The 15,921-nt window shown below is 43.2% G+C and overlaps 1 protein-coding gene across 9 annotated transcripts in view; it reads right to left on the bottom strand.

The window, feature by feature from the left end:
- Window positions 1-537: 537 nt before the first annotated feature.
- Window positions 538-15,921, bottom strand: part of PHKB (phosphorylase kinase regulatory subunit beta) — a gene marked incomplete at its 5' end in the record, with an annotated part of 153,240 nt that continues 137,856 nt past the window's right edge. For all 9 annotated transcript variants that reach the window (XM_081870167.1, XM_081870171.1, XM_081870166.1 and 6 more), the window contains 5 exons: window positions 538-1,298; window positions 3,472-3,612; window positions 5,668-5,775; window positions 7,160-7,289; window positions 11,503-11,637. In XM_081870167.1, the coding sequence (XP_081726293.1) occupies window positions 1,161-1,298; window positions 3,472-3,612; window positions 5,668-5,775; window positions 7,160-7,289; window positions 11,503-11,637 (652 nt within the window). In that variant the 3' untranslated portion in view covers window positions 538-1,160. The remainder of the gene's footprint in view (window positions 1,299-3,471; window positions 3,613-5,667; window positions 5,776-7,159; window positions 7,290-11,502; window positions 11,638-15,921) is intronic.

The raw sequence follows: 15,921 nt of genomic DNA, 5'->3' as shown, positions 1-15,921 counted from the left end.
TAATTTCTTTCTTTTTTATGTGGAGGTGCATTCAGGCAAACAGAGTGAAAGAGGCTGCCTTAGCCAGACCCTGGAGTCCATTTAGCTGAGCAGGATTGGCAGCTCTCCAGGGATTTACACAGAGGTCATTCCTAGCTCCCTGTAACTGGATTAAGAACAGGGATTGAACCCAGGAGCTTCCAAATACAACAGATGCACATTAGTCCACTTATGTGCACGGATACAATTCTGCTTCGCAGACATGCTCTGCAGATGGGAGTGGGTTCTGACTATAAGCTTTTTCATTCAGGGCATTTCTTCTAATATGATTTACTGTCCTCTTTGATCTAGGGGACCTTCTCTAAAGGTTAATTTAAAATCATGTCCCTTAAGGTGTCTGGACTGGGCCAAAGAAAAATCTGTGATGTGAAAAGATATTCTCCAACATAAAAATTATTTCCCATTTTCAACTGCAGAAAACGAATGTGTTTAAGCAATTAGCATGCTAAGCAATTATTAAACGGAAGAACTGATCACAGAAATATTCTAAAGCATATATAGAACACAGTTGTTTTATTTTATCCTTGAGCTTCATTGGGAGCACTCAGATCCAAAGTCACAGTTATCTTACTGGAGTTAACAAGTAACTCAACTTCAAACACGGGGCTCATTTATTTTTAAAATTTATGCCTGTATTTCATCCAGTATTCATAATGAAGCCTTTCAATAATGAATTACAATACAAATGAAGGGGGAGAGCTGATAAATTTTTCAGCGCGCATTTAATTCACTATTACATAAATAAATTTTTCACTGCAATCATTCCCAAGCAATGCTTAAACTATAAATACGAGCCCAGTTAATTTTTTCTAAAACATCCAAAGTCTCAATCAGCACGAGCCGTTTCATGCAATTGCTCTGCCGACTCGCGACCGCGGTGCTTAGGTGGAGAGTGCAGGTTGCCATTGGAGACGTAGGAAAGGAATACGGCGCTTGATTAAATGAGCTTCTCGGCTACTACAGAATCAGCTGTGTGCTTTTGCTACCCTAAGTGTCTGAGCTTTGTCACGGCGGCCATTTATAACAGGGACCCGAACGGCATCCCTTGTACAGTGAGGAATTGAACATCACATGCCAAGCAAACGAGACTGCTAAAGATACAGCATCCTGTCCACCTGCTTTTAGCTAATAGAACAGGGGTCATCTGTGCTGGGCTTCACGTCGCCTTCCAGCAATAGATTCATCACCGCCTTTGTCAAATAGCTGCAAGTCCCTCTCTTTCCCAGCGGAGGAGTGTTGTAAAAGGGAGTCATGTCATCCTGCATAAGATAAACACAGTTTGATCTCAGTCACAATGCTGATGGGTAACAATCAGACACAAGTGAGGACAAGGAGGGAGCCACAGATGGAAAAGCAGGGTGGTGATGAAGAGGGCACTTCACACACTTGACATTCTCTGTCATGCAGTCTGATAAATATTTTGGATTCCAACCAAATAGCAAATGGGGAACTGGGAGGGAGACAGTGGGAACAAGGAAGCTTCTTAACAGCAACAGAGGCAGACAAAAAAAAATATCTGATATGCATTGTCTCAAACACTGTGACTCAGAAATCTCATGCTGCTTCAGAACATCAGCTTTAGGCCGTGGGAAGGCAGCCGCAGATCATACCGTAGTCTTTCAGTGAGTCACCACTTCATTGGTGCCAAAGGTACAGAGCTCATCAAGCTGCAGGCTCACCTTTTGCGAGAAGCAATTGTCTCCAAGCAAGGAGATGAGTGGCGGAGGAGGCATGATCATGGTTGTGTGCCCTGTGGTGATAGTGAACCTTCCCCCTGGGCTCAATGGAGAAGCCCGTGGCTTTCGAGGGCACGGATAGCACAGCAGAGCTCCTGTGGGCTACAGATGCAAGTGGCGGCAGAGGAAGGAGGGAGAGGGTGGAGCACATGGGCAGTGATGGGACAGTGGTAGCAGGAGGAGCCGACAACCAGCAGAAGCGAGGTGGGAACGGGGGAGGGAGAATTTGAAAAAAGAAATGTGCAAGATTGTAGGTGTCTGTTTCATCTGATGCCCATGCCATGATTATGTACTTTCACAAACACTTTGGGTGAAGCATTGGATTTCAGCCACCCATCTGTGAACTACACAATTCCTTGATTTGCTTCCTGTAGGAGTGTGGCATGAAGCTTGACTCAGCTTTGCTCATTAGGAAGAAAAGTTCTATTCTTTTCTTCCTTGCCCAGCAATAAAAGCCTTTGTAGAGTATCAGGTGAGGACCAGAGAGACCCAGGTTCAAATCCCCAATTCAGACACAGAACTCTGTGGTTACTCCTTGGGTCAATCAGTGTCTCCAAGCTTAGCACAGCACACAGAGCTGCTGTGGAACAAAAGTGTCTGTGGAGGAGGGAGAGGCAGGAACAACACCCTCAGCTCCTTGGAAGAATGGTGTGATAGAAACATAATAAAATTGCATGTGAGAGAAACAGTTGCTTGCTCTGCCATTTAGATATGAGGCAGCCACCTTTACTGATATATGTAGGGATATATGGCAATATAGCTCCATATTCTAAAATACAGTGATTTGGAACCTATGACCACAGATGCCCCATTCCTGTTCTAAAAAAAGATACGGGAAGAAACAACCCATCTCACACATTTGTATTTAGAAGCATGCAGAATGTCATCAATATGATGGTTTAGAACAGTGATGGCCAAACTTGGCCCGCCAGCTGTATTGGGACTACAACTCCCATCATCCCTAGCTAACAGGACCAGTGGTCAGGGATGATGGGAATTGTAGTCCCAAAACAGCTAGAGGGCCAAGTTTGGCTACCACTGCTTTAGAAGTAACAATTTTGGAAGCTACTGTTTTACAGAAACAGAGACAAAGGTTGTGTGGGGCAGGTGTGGATAAACCAGGAATGATTTTCAAGTGTGGATTTTGATCTGAGCCAGAGAGGAAAAGGTTTTGATGATGATCGCCTATTCTTTAAGACAAGCTCTTGAAGCTGATATGTGGGCCAAAGTGCAGCAAACTTTGCCAACACCTCTGGCAAAAAGAGGCTCACAGCTGTGCATGCCTGCGCAAACATTTCTTTCCTGAGGATCCCCATAAAGAAGTTGCTATTCATCAATCTCATACAGTAAGGGTGAGGAGAGCCATCCTAGAACAAGGTTACAGTGGAATCATTTGACACTGTTTAGAATTTTAAAGAAATTTGCTCCTGTCAAGACTGCTGGACACCTCACAAACCAAATGGGGAAAAAAACTGGCCTTGTGGCTTAATCAATCCTAATAAGAAACAAGAGCTAAAGAGGCATTAGGCCAGTGGTGGCCAAACTTGGCCCTCCAGCTGTTTTGGGACTACAATTCCCATCATCCCTGACCACTGGTCTTGTTAGCTACGGATGATGTGAGTTGTAGTCCCAATATTGCTGGAAGGCCAAGTTTGGCCACCACTGCATTAGGCTTTGGCATGAGATTTGTACTGACTTGTTTCTCGGTGCCCTTGAGCTTGTTCTGGTCCTTCTGGAAATCATGAAATGCTTCTTTCACCAGTCCGTCCAAGTCCACTTTATCCTGAAATTCTAATTCAGGGTTTCTTTCCAGAATAACGGAGACAACCATCAACAACTAAAGAATAAAATAAAAGCAAATGATTTAGACACACTACCTTCCCTTTCAAGGGCAGTTTAAAATCTGGGTAGTTTCAAGCCACGAAGTAAAATGGGAAATTAGAAATGACTAAAACCATACATAAAATATACCCAACACTTAGACATTTATGGTGGAGGAATACTCAAAAGATCATTACAATAGCCCCATTCATACATTATGTACATGTAGGGTGCTCAAGCCTTGAAGAAAGAACTGTGCATCCCTGATCCCAACATTTGTGCGCTGAGCATGCACATCCGAAGAGGAACCCATAGAAATGAGCAACTGTTCACACACAGCAGTTCCTCTTCATATGTCCGTGTGTTGGAGGAGAGTTAGCTTAGGCATGCAGGATTGAGGGTGGAGCCAGCAATACAACCTAGTCTTTCAATGCATGAGTGCCCCACTAGTATTTAATGTGTGAAAAGAGGTAATGATCTGAAGTAGAAATAATAATAGCCAGATGTTGGATAAGAGGTGTAATTACTGGTAAAGATAAACATCCATGGATTTGAAATACAGTGACGAAAGAAAAAGCCATTTGAAATATTTTCTGTTCCGCCTTCCTTTCCACTTACTCATATAAAACTCTCTGTTCCTCTCCCTGCCCCAAACTTAAACTTCATGGAAAGCAAATAATTTTATTTTGACACATAACATAATGTTTAGTCTTGCAGCTGACAAAGCTGAACTTAGTTTTTATTTTGCTATTTTCAAATAATGCAAGAAACAACACTTGGTGGTGGTGGTGGGAATCCTTAAAGATCTATTTCCTGGGAGCTGAATACAGTGGTACCTCGGGTTAAGTACTTAATTCATTCTGGAGATCTGTTCTTAACCTGAAACTGTTCTTAACCTGAAGCACCACTTTAGCTAATGGGGCCTCCTGCTGCTGCTGTACCGCCGAATCACGATTTCTGTTCTCATCCTGAAGCAAAGTTCTTAACCCAAGGTACTATTTCTGGGTTAGCGGAGTCTGTAACCTGAAGCCTATGTAACCTGAAGCGTATGTAACCTGAGGTACCACTGTAATCAGCAAACAGTGGTCACCATCTAGAGAACTGGTTCTGAGTGCTCCCTGGAGTTTTGTGCACAACGTGCAGAACCTGAGGCTTCTTCTTTTTAACATCAGTTGTCTCCACCATCACTCCACATAAACTGCATCACAAATTGGCACTTAAAAGATAATAAATAAAACCACTGGGTGTGGAATACAAAACCAAGGAAGCTGCCTCCCACTGAGTCAGGCCATTGGTCCCAGTACTATCTACACCAGGGTTCTCCAAACTTGGGACTCCAGCTGTTTTTGGACTACAACTCCCATCATCCCTAGCCAGCAGGACCAGTGGTCAGGGATGATGGGAACTGTAGTCCAAAAACAACAAATGGAGACCCAAATTTGGGAAACCCTGGTCTACACTGACAGGCGGTGATACTCCAGGATTTCAGGCAGGGGTCTTTCCCAAACCTATCTGTAAACACCAGGGATTGAACCTGGGATGTTCTGCATGCAGAGAAGATGCCCCATCCATGAGCTGTGCAGCACTAGGCAACTGTTAGCTACCATTCAATATATTTCTGAGGACCACTGAAAGTTGAGAAACATGGTTGTCCATCAGGAGGATAAAGCTATCAATGACCACTGGCCATGCTGGCTATGCCTCACCTGTCGGAGGCTGTGTGCTCCTGGATGCAAGTTGCTGGGAATCACTAATGGGTAGAGTGCTGTTACACTTCAGTTCTGGTTTTTGGGGTTTCTATAGGCATCTATAGAACAGGATGCTGGACTAGATGGGCCTTTGGCCTGAGCCATCAGGGCTATTCTTACATTACCAAGACAGTTGCTATTGCTTATTCTAATTATGATGTCGGGAGACTACAGGACAAGATTGAGACAAGACTGAGACAGTGTCATTTTCTTTGAAAGTCTTTCATGGCTTAAGTCCCTGAACACATTCATTCACTCGCTGCTTTTTTAAAATGTAAGATGAAACAACTAATTCATATCTCTCATCATCGTATGGTACAAACCTCTACAATGATTTGCCTGTATTCAGGCTGATCAATACTCTTTAACATGTCCTCAACCAGAAGGGAAAAGTTCATTTCATACATGGTCATGTCTGACAATGTTGGTTGCTGTAAAACAAACAAACAAAAGCAGATGCTTAAGTGAACTTTAATAGCAATATCAGCCAATTTCTAGAAAGTAGAAAGCATTTGGCAAATATGTTGTTTGATAACTGAAAACAAGCACATGCCCTATTTCCTCAAGGTGGTGAGTGGGTTATTTAAACCAATTATAGGTGTCATCTGCCTGGGTAAGATTAAGCTCCTTGCAGAACAAGGAATTATTATAATCCACAAATCTGACACATCCAAGGTTCTTCTGGTACTGAAGAGCCAAGAAATCAACAATTAATTTCACTTCTCTTTGGAATTTGTAGACTGTCTTATGCATTTATGCAAGGCTTTGCCAATTTAAAGTGCTTTGCACTACAAAACTACCAACTAGCTCACCAATACTCCCGTTTTACACATAAGGAACCAAGGCACAGAACTGAACCTAAGTTCAGAACAAAGAGCATGGAGAAACTTGAAAATTTTGGACATACCCATTAATAGCGAGGGATACACTACAAGGGATGAATGCATATAGGTGACACCTCCATGATCAATAGAACTTGATTGGATAGGAACTCTGTGCCCAGTACCAAGGCAGTTGGACTACATGGGACTTTGACTTGATCCAGCAGGCTTTGTTGTCCTTGTGTCCAGACTAGCATGACAGCATCCATGGGGAGGGGATGAACTGAATTCTGGGACTCAGAGGCACCAGGTTGCCCCCAAGATTGAGGGGGCCTGGCATGCATTGTACGTGCAACAGAGGACAAGTGCTCTGGAGGAACTGGCCACTGGTTCTCCAAAACATGCAGGGCTGCCTCCAGATTGAGGAGACCCAACCCCCTTAAAACAAATATTGAGGGGGTCGGGGTGCCTTTGGACCCCTAAAGTTGGCACGCCTGCTGGGACTCAAGTTACAAGCCTAGCTTTCTGACCACTGGTGAACATTTGCTTCCTCTCTGAGAAAACAAAGTAAAGGTAAAGGTAAAGGGACCCCTGACCATTAGGTCCAGTCGTGGCCGACTCTGGGGTTGTGGCGCTCATCTCGCTTTATTGGCTGAGGGAGCCGGCGTACAGCTTCCGGGTCATGTGGCCAGCATGACTAAGCCACTTCTGGGGAACCAGAGCAGCGCACGGAAACGCCATTTACCTTCCCGCCAGAGCGGTACCTATTTATCTACTTGCACTTTGACATGCTTTCAAACTGCTAGGTTGGCAGGAGCAGGGACCGAGCAACAGGAGCTCACCCCGTTGCGGGGATTCGAACTGCTGACTTTCTGATCAGCAAGTCCTAGGCTCTGTGGTTTAACCCACAGCACCACCCGCATCCCTGTCTAAGAAAACAAGGTAGTCATCTAAAAACAAAAGTGACTTAAGAGCAACATGTGGGTGGTTTTACCTGTGGCAAAAAATTCCCTGCTACTATTAAACCGTTGGGTGTTCTCTCCAAGATTTGCCACACCCTGTCATAGAACCCACTGGGAGTTCGATTCAATGAACCATCAATCTGACGTCTGTTCAACCAGCATCTGAAAACAAAAAGAAGAAGAGGGAAAAGAAGAAAATGTGGATGAGCTCACAAAAGCAATCTGTTTCCAGATCAAAACAATGCTTGCTTTGTGGATTAATTAAACCCGGTATGAAATAAAAGCAAAAAAAAATCAATTCATCAATAATGCAAAACACAGCATGCTGTGCTGCGTTTCTTGCTAAATGTTTCATACGGTTATTTTAATGAAAAGGACAAAAGTAGACTCTAATGAGAACAAAACAAAATGCTCAGCCTCACAGTCATAGTGTTAAAGTTAAACGTGTGCCTTATTAATAGGTCTAAAGATTTTCAAAAAGTTAAATCTCTTTAAGTGGGAAAACAAAGGAAATTAACCAAATTAATCTCTTCAGGTCACAACCGAAAGTTAATCTACTAGAGGCAGTCAAAGCCTTCAAGCGAAAAAGCATCCTGGCTTTTCAGGTATTTTCACCATCTTGACACATTTGAAAAATGTAAGCAAAGCTTGAGCCTGTAATTCATCTCAACTGTCGCCCAGCGCCCTAACATCATTTTAAAAAGTTATATTTCATTTAGGAAGTTACCATCACCTGTTCTCTTTTGCAACTAAAGATCCCAGGACTCAGCCCAGCTGAGGTTAAAATAACAAGGCAATTTGGGGTGACTTTAGCCCTCCCCATGTCAAACTGCAACAAAGCAACTGAGCTGGATCAGGGACCACAGAAAACTTCACGTTGCTCTGCTTTTTATATGTTCTTCTTTTATGTACACTACATAGCTATGTTTCTCTATGTCCATGAGCTTTGCCAGAAGTGAGGCTGTCTGGAATGCTGCCTTCAGAGTGATGAAGAGCTCTGGATAATTAATTTGTTAAAGAGGAGCAGTAAATGACGATGATATTTTTTTAAAAAGCTATCAGCTTTACTTAATTTTTTTTTTTAATCATCTATTGCTGTGCTTGGGGGAAAGAAATCCTTTGGAGCAATTTAGCATTTTGCAGGTAGCAATCTGAACAAACCTCCCCTGTAAGAGGATGCCCCCTTCCCAACACAAATAAGCACTGGAAAGAGTGAAGCTGCTAATGTTTAAAAATATATACAAGCAAGAATATACACCATGGCCACCTCTTAATTATTTAAGGAAAGAAAGATAAAGATAGAAACCTCTCCACCCCCCAAAAGTATGCCTTTTGGGATTTTTCCTGGCTTAGTATAGATATTACCTGAGTATGGAGGATAGTGAATCCCTTTTACTTCCCCCACAAAAGCACTTGGACCAGTTTGTTTGCAACTGGCAAGCTTAATTCCCTCTGGAGTCCTTTGCCAAGAGAGAAAAAAGGTATAGCTATTTTTAGTTCCCCCATAACAGGCATAGGCAACTCGCCCCTCCAGATGTTTGGGGACTACAATTCCCATAATCCCTGACCACTGGTTCTATTAGCTAGAGATGATGGGAGTTGTAGTTCCAAAACATCTGGAGGGCAGAGTTTGCCTATGCCTGTTGTAAAAAAACAAAAAAACACAGAGATAGATGCACAGCAAATCTTGAGACCTGTGCACACCTCTTAGCTATTCATAAGTGTTTCAGACTCAACAGAGAAAGTATTATACAGACTGAAAGGCATTGTTTAGGGAAGTTTTTAATGTTTGATGTTTTATTGTATTTTTAATATTCTGTTGGAAGCCACCCAGAGTGGCTGGGGCAACCCAGTCAGATGGGCGGCATACAAGTAATAAGTTGTTGTTGTTGTTGTTGTTGTAAATTCTTTCTGAAACTGGCTTAAAATTTATCAATTTCCAGAAAGTAAAAAGATATAGGAAGGATGGTAGCTTAGTGGTATAGCACATGCTTTGCATGCAGAAAGTTCAAACTCAATTCCTGGCATCTCCAGGTGGTGTGAGAAAAGTTCCCCTGTCTGAAACTCTGATGGGCCACTGCCATTCTGTGCAGACAGTACTGAGCTAGGTGGACCAATGACATGGCTATTGGGTGGCATTTCAACTGAACCACAGCTCACTATCACAGCTTTTGTAAAAGAGCTGGAACGTAGATGAATGGAGAAAACCGCACATTTCAAGGGATTCATTGGGAAAGGGAGGAGACGTTGCAAGTATCATATTAGGAAGACTGGTTTGTGTTATTGATGTACTCATTCATTTTCATTTTAAATGTGCCTGTGGTGAACAGGTTCATATCATGCCCCCTGCAAATCCCCAAAATGGTAGAGACAGGGAACAGCTGTCATATAACGAGAGTCCTGCAGCACCATAAACACTAACCAATTTGTCACACTGCAACCTTCTGTAGATTAACAAACTTACAGTAGAACCTCTACTTACGACCACCTCTACTTGGGCCTGATCCAAGTTGCGACCACGGCAAACCCGGGAGTAAATACCGGGTTTGCCATGATTCGTGCACATGCAGAAGCAACTTCTGCCATTTGCACACGCGCAGAAGCAGCTGCTGCTGTATGCACATGCGCAGAAGCATGCTGCCGCCGAATGCGCCTGCACACAACGATGCTTCTACCAGCGACCCAGATCGACTTATGGACAGACCTCTGGAACTGATTGCATCCGTAAGTAGAAGTTCCACTGTACTTGTTTTTGGGGTTTACAATACCCTGTTGTTTTTGTTGCAACAGACTAACATAGCCATCTCTCTGGAAGTTGCAATACAAGAAGGAATCCCAACTCTGCGCAATCAAGAGCAGGAATCTTCTGAAAGTCTGGCTGTCACTGGGCTATAGTTGGAAAAGGAAATAAGCTAACTGGATTTTTAGATTATGCAAAGTGCTTTTTGCCTGCTTAAGGCAAGAGTATCTCCTTGGAACTGTTCTTCCCTTTGAAGATCTCTATGTAGCCAAAGAGAGAGAGAGTAATGTTGCTGATGCTGTTCAGAAGTTTGATTTCATAAAGAGATAAGCTAAGAGCTTAAGAGAACAGCTTTTCTGAGAACTCCATCTCCACACGTAGAAGGTGGCTAAGAGAAAGGAAGCAACTCATTTACCAGGTTTCTCATATTCCCCAGTTCAAAAGATAATGCTTTGTTATCAATATTTGCATAGCTTCCTGCAAAGAGAAAATTAAACACCACCTTTTGGAGGCAAGAAAGGTGTTGATATTACATTCACGTAGATGTGCTTGGCAGATAAGTTGTTGCTCCAAATGTTCAGAGTTATTTTAAAAGTACTATATCATTTTGTACACAAAAGCACCAAATCCAAATTAGTGGTAGATGATGCTGTCCAAAGAATAACAAGAAAATGGGTCCAGGCAGCCTATTGAAAAGTTTGGGATTCAATTTCTGTAACAATTCAGCCTTTCTTTTGTGATGGTTTTGAGTTCACGGCCCCCAACCAAGAGAGCTCCATATACATGTGCAAGTCACAAGAACAGCAAGGGCACTTTCTGACTTTCCCAAACAGTAACAGCTTACAACCACTTTCACTCCCATTACCTAACGACAGATGGAAAAATATGTAAAATCTCCTTGTGATGCAGCATATAGACCAAGCAAAGACATCTTCCTCAGCATAGTACCTCAGTAAATTAGCCTAATTTCTTTCCACTAAACTTTACATGTTTAACAAAATGAATCTTGGCATGTTATCCAGTGCTTTCCTACCACTTTGGGGTTCAATGCTGTTCCAGGCGTAAAGAGACTGGAGCCCCCCTGAAAAATACCAGTGGTCTTGAACCAAACAATCTGGCCTTGACACTCTGTGTTGGGAGTCTGCCATTGTCATCATACTGGAGTGGCATATTTACAGAACTGGCACACTTCAGGAAGACAACATGGTTGTGTCTTGAGCCTGCTGACGATGTTTAATGACAACCCAGAGGAAAAGGGTCAGCGATCAGCAGCTAAATCCTGCTCTGACTGAAACAAACTTCTTAAGTAACTGGCCTCTGGGTTACGTTGGCTTCCTTCCCGGTGTCAAACTAGGTAAGGGAAACCCTACACACCAGATGCTGGCAGCCACTGCCAAGTGAGGTATCAAAATCTGATGAGAGAGCAAAGCTCTCTGCACAGCAATAAAGAGAGCGGATAGACTCACCCGTGTCTGTCTTTGCTTTTTTGGCTTCAAAATAAGATAAAATAACGTACTGTGGGGAAAGAACCATTTGCAAAGGGGAGGGGGGAGGAAAATCAGAGAAAACACTGTTTGTGCAATCAATCAGCAAGGAATGCCAGCATGAGATGTGCTGCGAGAGAGAGCTCCTTACCTCCCTTGCTGCTGAGGCTGAAGAATATCCAAGAGAAGTTGCTTCACCTCACTGGGTGACAGCTGGTATAAATCCATGGGGGGCATCTCCCCTGCACGGATCTTCAGTTCATACTTCATGGCATGCACAATCCATCTGAAGAATAAAAACATCAGTTAACTCAATCTTTGTTTTTTAAAGATCCAAGAGGAAACCGGGGGTGGGGGGTGGACCTGTGAAGCTGAAGTTTCCCCAATCAAGAAAGGTAGCAGGAGAAAATCTGATGTTATTAAGAACATATTAAGGTCTACACAACCTGTAGCCTGTCAAGCTGAGCACAGCCAATGTACTGCAGAGGAAACGCCAAAACAATGTAATAAAAAGGCATTTGATTGTGTGTTGTTTTGAGGATTAAAAACCAACAACAATAATGACTGAATACCAATTCACTTGATTTCAGTTCCTGACCAGAGATGAAAATGCAAACAATGGCAATTTCTGCCTCCTTTTCTGTAGGACTTCTCCAGCATCCCAAACTTTGAGTACTGAGGCTGTCTTCATGTGGCTGCCTGAATACAGTTGTTGAAGGATGGGTGACAAAGGATGTCCAGCTATTTACGGTGGCTGGAGGGGGAGTCTGTTTATTGTGATTTGACTCTGCACTTAGTTATTCCCAGTTTCTTTAGTTGTCTCATCAGTTTGGAAAGAGAGAAGGAGAGAAGGACCTTTCCTGCAAATGATTGATTCATGTGGGGTGCAGGATGTGGAAGGGTTGCCCAATGCATCTTACCCAAATGCTTCCTCAGTTGCCAGTTGCTGGAGAGAGCACTCTCATAAGATGCAGTTCTTTCAGGTGATAGAGAGGACTGGCCAAGGAAGCAGCTGAAGCCTTGGGTAGGTGCATCAAGCCAAGCCTTCCAGTGCTGCATTTGGCAACAGTGACTGCTCTTGGTGAACAACACCTCCAGAGTGTCCCCTGGCACACCAGCTATTGCAGCCTCTACCCCACCCAACCCCTAAACATCTACTAGCTAGTACAGAAGCCAAGAGGAACAGGTTGAAGGGTGCAATAGGTTTTTAAAAGCTAGACAGATTTCAGGAACTAATCTTCAAGATGTGTCATTTTAATAGCAGCTTTTAAGCTTGTTCTCTAAGAAAAGAAAAGAAAAACTTCAACAAATTCTCTTGTGCCCCAAGGCACAGTTAAATGCTCTGGAAGGTCTACTCTGCGAGGGTACAGCTGAAAAGTCTGATAACATGAAATGTGGCCAGCCAGCCATCTTTTGCACAATTCTCTGAAAAGCCGTAAACGGCAAACAGAATGTACTGTTTACTTCGACTGCTTAATGGGCTATTCAAATTGCTTCCAAAAGCTGGTGCCTCGCCTTTAAAAGACAACACCATTTAGATGAAAATGAACTTGTCTGCTCAGTGGAGCTAATCTGGACCAAGTCACCTCACCCTGCTTTACCAAATAATCATTTAAATTAGAAGTTTTGTTTACTGTTTAATTAGCCTCAACAGACATCTTAGAAATACATTTTTTTGGGGGGAAAGCACTGACATTCCCATGAGTGCGTCTGTGGCTAAATGGCAAAATGCCACTCTAGCATCAACCAAAGCACATCTCGGGCCCACAATGTTTTACATTAACTGTGCTTTGTTACTGATTAAGATTCTGGAATTATCTCAGAATAAATTGCAATTTGGGTGAGAATGTGGGAAAGCTCTCCCTTCTCTTTAAAACTTATGGTTAAAGTAAATATTTGTACCATAGTTAATGCATTACAAAAGAGTTAATAATGTATTTGTAGGGAAGACATAACCTGTGCTAATTGTTGCTTCTTAAATGATACAAATACTGTTTGCTTGTAAAGCCCTGAATGGCTTGAAGTGTTCCCTCCCTCCCACATTTCCATACCTACCCAGACTATAAGGTCAGATTCTGAGGCCCTTCCCTGTGTGAGGGCTTATTCAGTGCTGGCTCCCATGTTGTAGAGCACCCTCCTCAGAGAGGCTGGCCTGGTATTTACGTCATGATTTTTTGCAGCACCAAGTGATTTATTCCCATCATTTAAATTTTGCAAATGTGTTAGTACTTTTAGACATTTGCACTGCTGCTGTCCTCACCACTACTTTTACCTAGGTTTGTTTTCCCTAGGAGTTTGCTTTCAGTAGCAGAACTGAGTGCTCAGTCCTTTCACCTTCAAATCTGCACCTGATTTTCCACCAAGCTTTCTTTGCTTTCAGCAGACTAATCTTGGAGTGGGGAGGGCAGGTACTCTTTCAGATGTTGCTGTTGTTAAAACTGGGACTCATAGACCCTTTCACTTCCATTACAAATCACCCAGAGATCTACCACTAGATCCCAAGTCTACCTTCTGCCTGCAACTGCTTTAACTGAGTGTCAAATCCAGCTGAGAAATGAGGGAAACCGTTTGCTATTAAGAGTGTATTTAGGTTTTCAATCATATACAAAGTGCCAAATAGTGACAAGGTTATTCTTGCGGGTAGCACTAAACCTCCTCCATCTCTCTCCCCTGACACTCTTCCCACCCTCAGGCTGTCTCCTACTTATTTACTAGTAATAGTTGACTGCTCTGGAAATATTAAAAAGGACAAATCAAACACAACAATGAGAAAAGCTAATAATGGAAAGAACGGAAAAGGGAGCATCTACAGCCTGTGGATGATTCTTGATCAATGGCACCTCAGCTGCCAAATAACATGATCAAGGGGCACAATGAAGGCAGTTTTGGCTCCAGAGACCAGAAATGTGTCAAGGATTAACATGCAGATCTACTGAAGTAGCAGCATCCAACTAAGAGAAGAAGGATGCTGTGAGGAGACACCATTCCCAGCCTCAGTTACTATTCTGGTCTCTCTCCCTCCACCGGCCCTCCATAGAAAGCAGCTCTGATACAATACTGGAGAACACTGCTTGGAGAAACAGCCTGAAGGACACACACACAGATGCTGTTAATTCACCAAGAGGTAGGCATCCAATTCACTGATGTATCCTCCACCTGCTCACATGAGATGTTCTAGTAATGCAAAGCAGCAGATGAAAAATGGCACGTACGCGCCCCTTCCAAATCTTTAGAGGCATGGCCTGCAAAAACCTGACTGACAGCGCCTGGGTAGTAAACATTTGATTGGAGGTGTTTACGGTAATGGGGCTGTCAGGGTCTGGATCTATTTCAGCATGAAAGCTGGCACACAAATCAATAATGAGGTACCAAATCTAATCATTATCAAGCCAGAATACTATTTCTGGGAGAAGGTTAATTCTGTTCACTGGAGTGGATGATAAAGGTGAAATAAAGGAAACTGAATGTATGGAATTAACCTTGGAAGAAGGAAGGAGACTGGTTTTCTCTTTCTGATACACACACACACACACACACACACACACACAGACTATTTAAATGGGCAAGAGAAGCTAATGAAGGCTGCATAAAAATCTTGTTATTTGTTTACTTAGTATGTTAAGATCCTGCCTGTCTTGCACCATGGAACTTCAGAGGGCTTCTTTCCCATCCAGGTGCTGACCAGAACTAGCTTTGCTTAGCATCCTCAAGGTGGCTGTATCATGCATCCTCAGACCACACCTGTTGAGCTCTCTGAAGCCAGACTGGCTCCCTCCTTGTCCTTATATGAGATCAATATTTCAGCTACCCATTTAGTAGTTCCATTGAAACATATGCTGCCTGACTGCGGTGTGCCTCTTTACAGAGGTCCCACTATCAAGTTCTAAAGAACAGAGGTGGCTAAAGTAAAATTGCAGAGGCAGTGAAACTAAAGCCCAGATGAGCTCAGAATGCTCCCTGCAAACTGAAGAGTTAGCTAGGCTACCACTGCATCACACTCCTAATTAACACCCAAGCAAGCACTCAGCATCTAAAAGCAGCTAAGTGGCTTGTAAAAGGGAAAGGAGTATGCCCTGTAACAGCGACTAATTAACCTGCACAGGAGGAGGAGGAGGCACACAACCCATACAAGGTGAAACGATTTCCAGAGGGGTAGTCATCTTAATTTGTTGTAACAAAAACAACTAAGATGCATGAAGTGTCATTATTTCCTTCTGGCCTCACTGCTTATGTTTCCTCAAATCTACTCCTGCCAACTTAGGTTAACGCTTCTTGCATCTGCTGAGGTAGACTCAGCTGTCCTTCATGGAGTAGTTTATGCCCTGGGGTAACCAATATGTTGCCCTCCAGATGCTGTAGGCATCATCCCAGACCATTCCTCAGGCACACTGGGACTGATGGGAGTTGTCGTTAACGGCATCTGGAGGTACCACGAGGGCTACCTCTGGCTTATGCCACAATGAATTTGTTAAGACTGTCCCCAAACTCTGTTTTTGTTTTCTTGCACATAGTGAAGTTACCTATCGCAACAACAGAGGAAGTATGGAGGATTTATGCAAACTCCTACTTC

Source organism: Podarcis erhardii (genome assembly GCF_964252035.2).
Source record: "Podarcis erhardii genome assembly, chromosome: 7".
In the NCBI taxonomy this organism is placed as follows: Eukaryota; Metazoa; Chordata; class Lepidosauria; order Squamata; family Lacertidae; genus Podarcis; species Podarcis erhardii.
The sequence above is the reverse complement of the archived record's forward strand: the minus strand, read 5'-3'. Positions and strand labels throughout refer to the sequence as shown.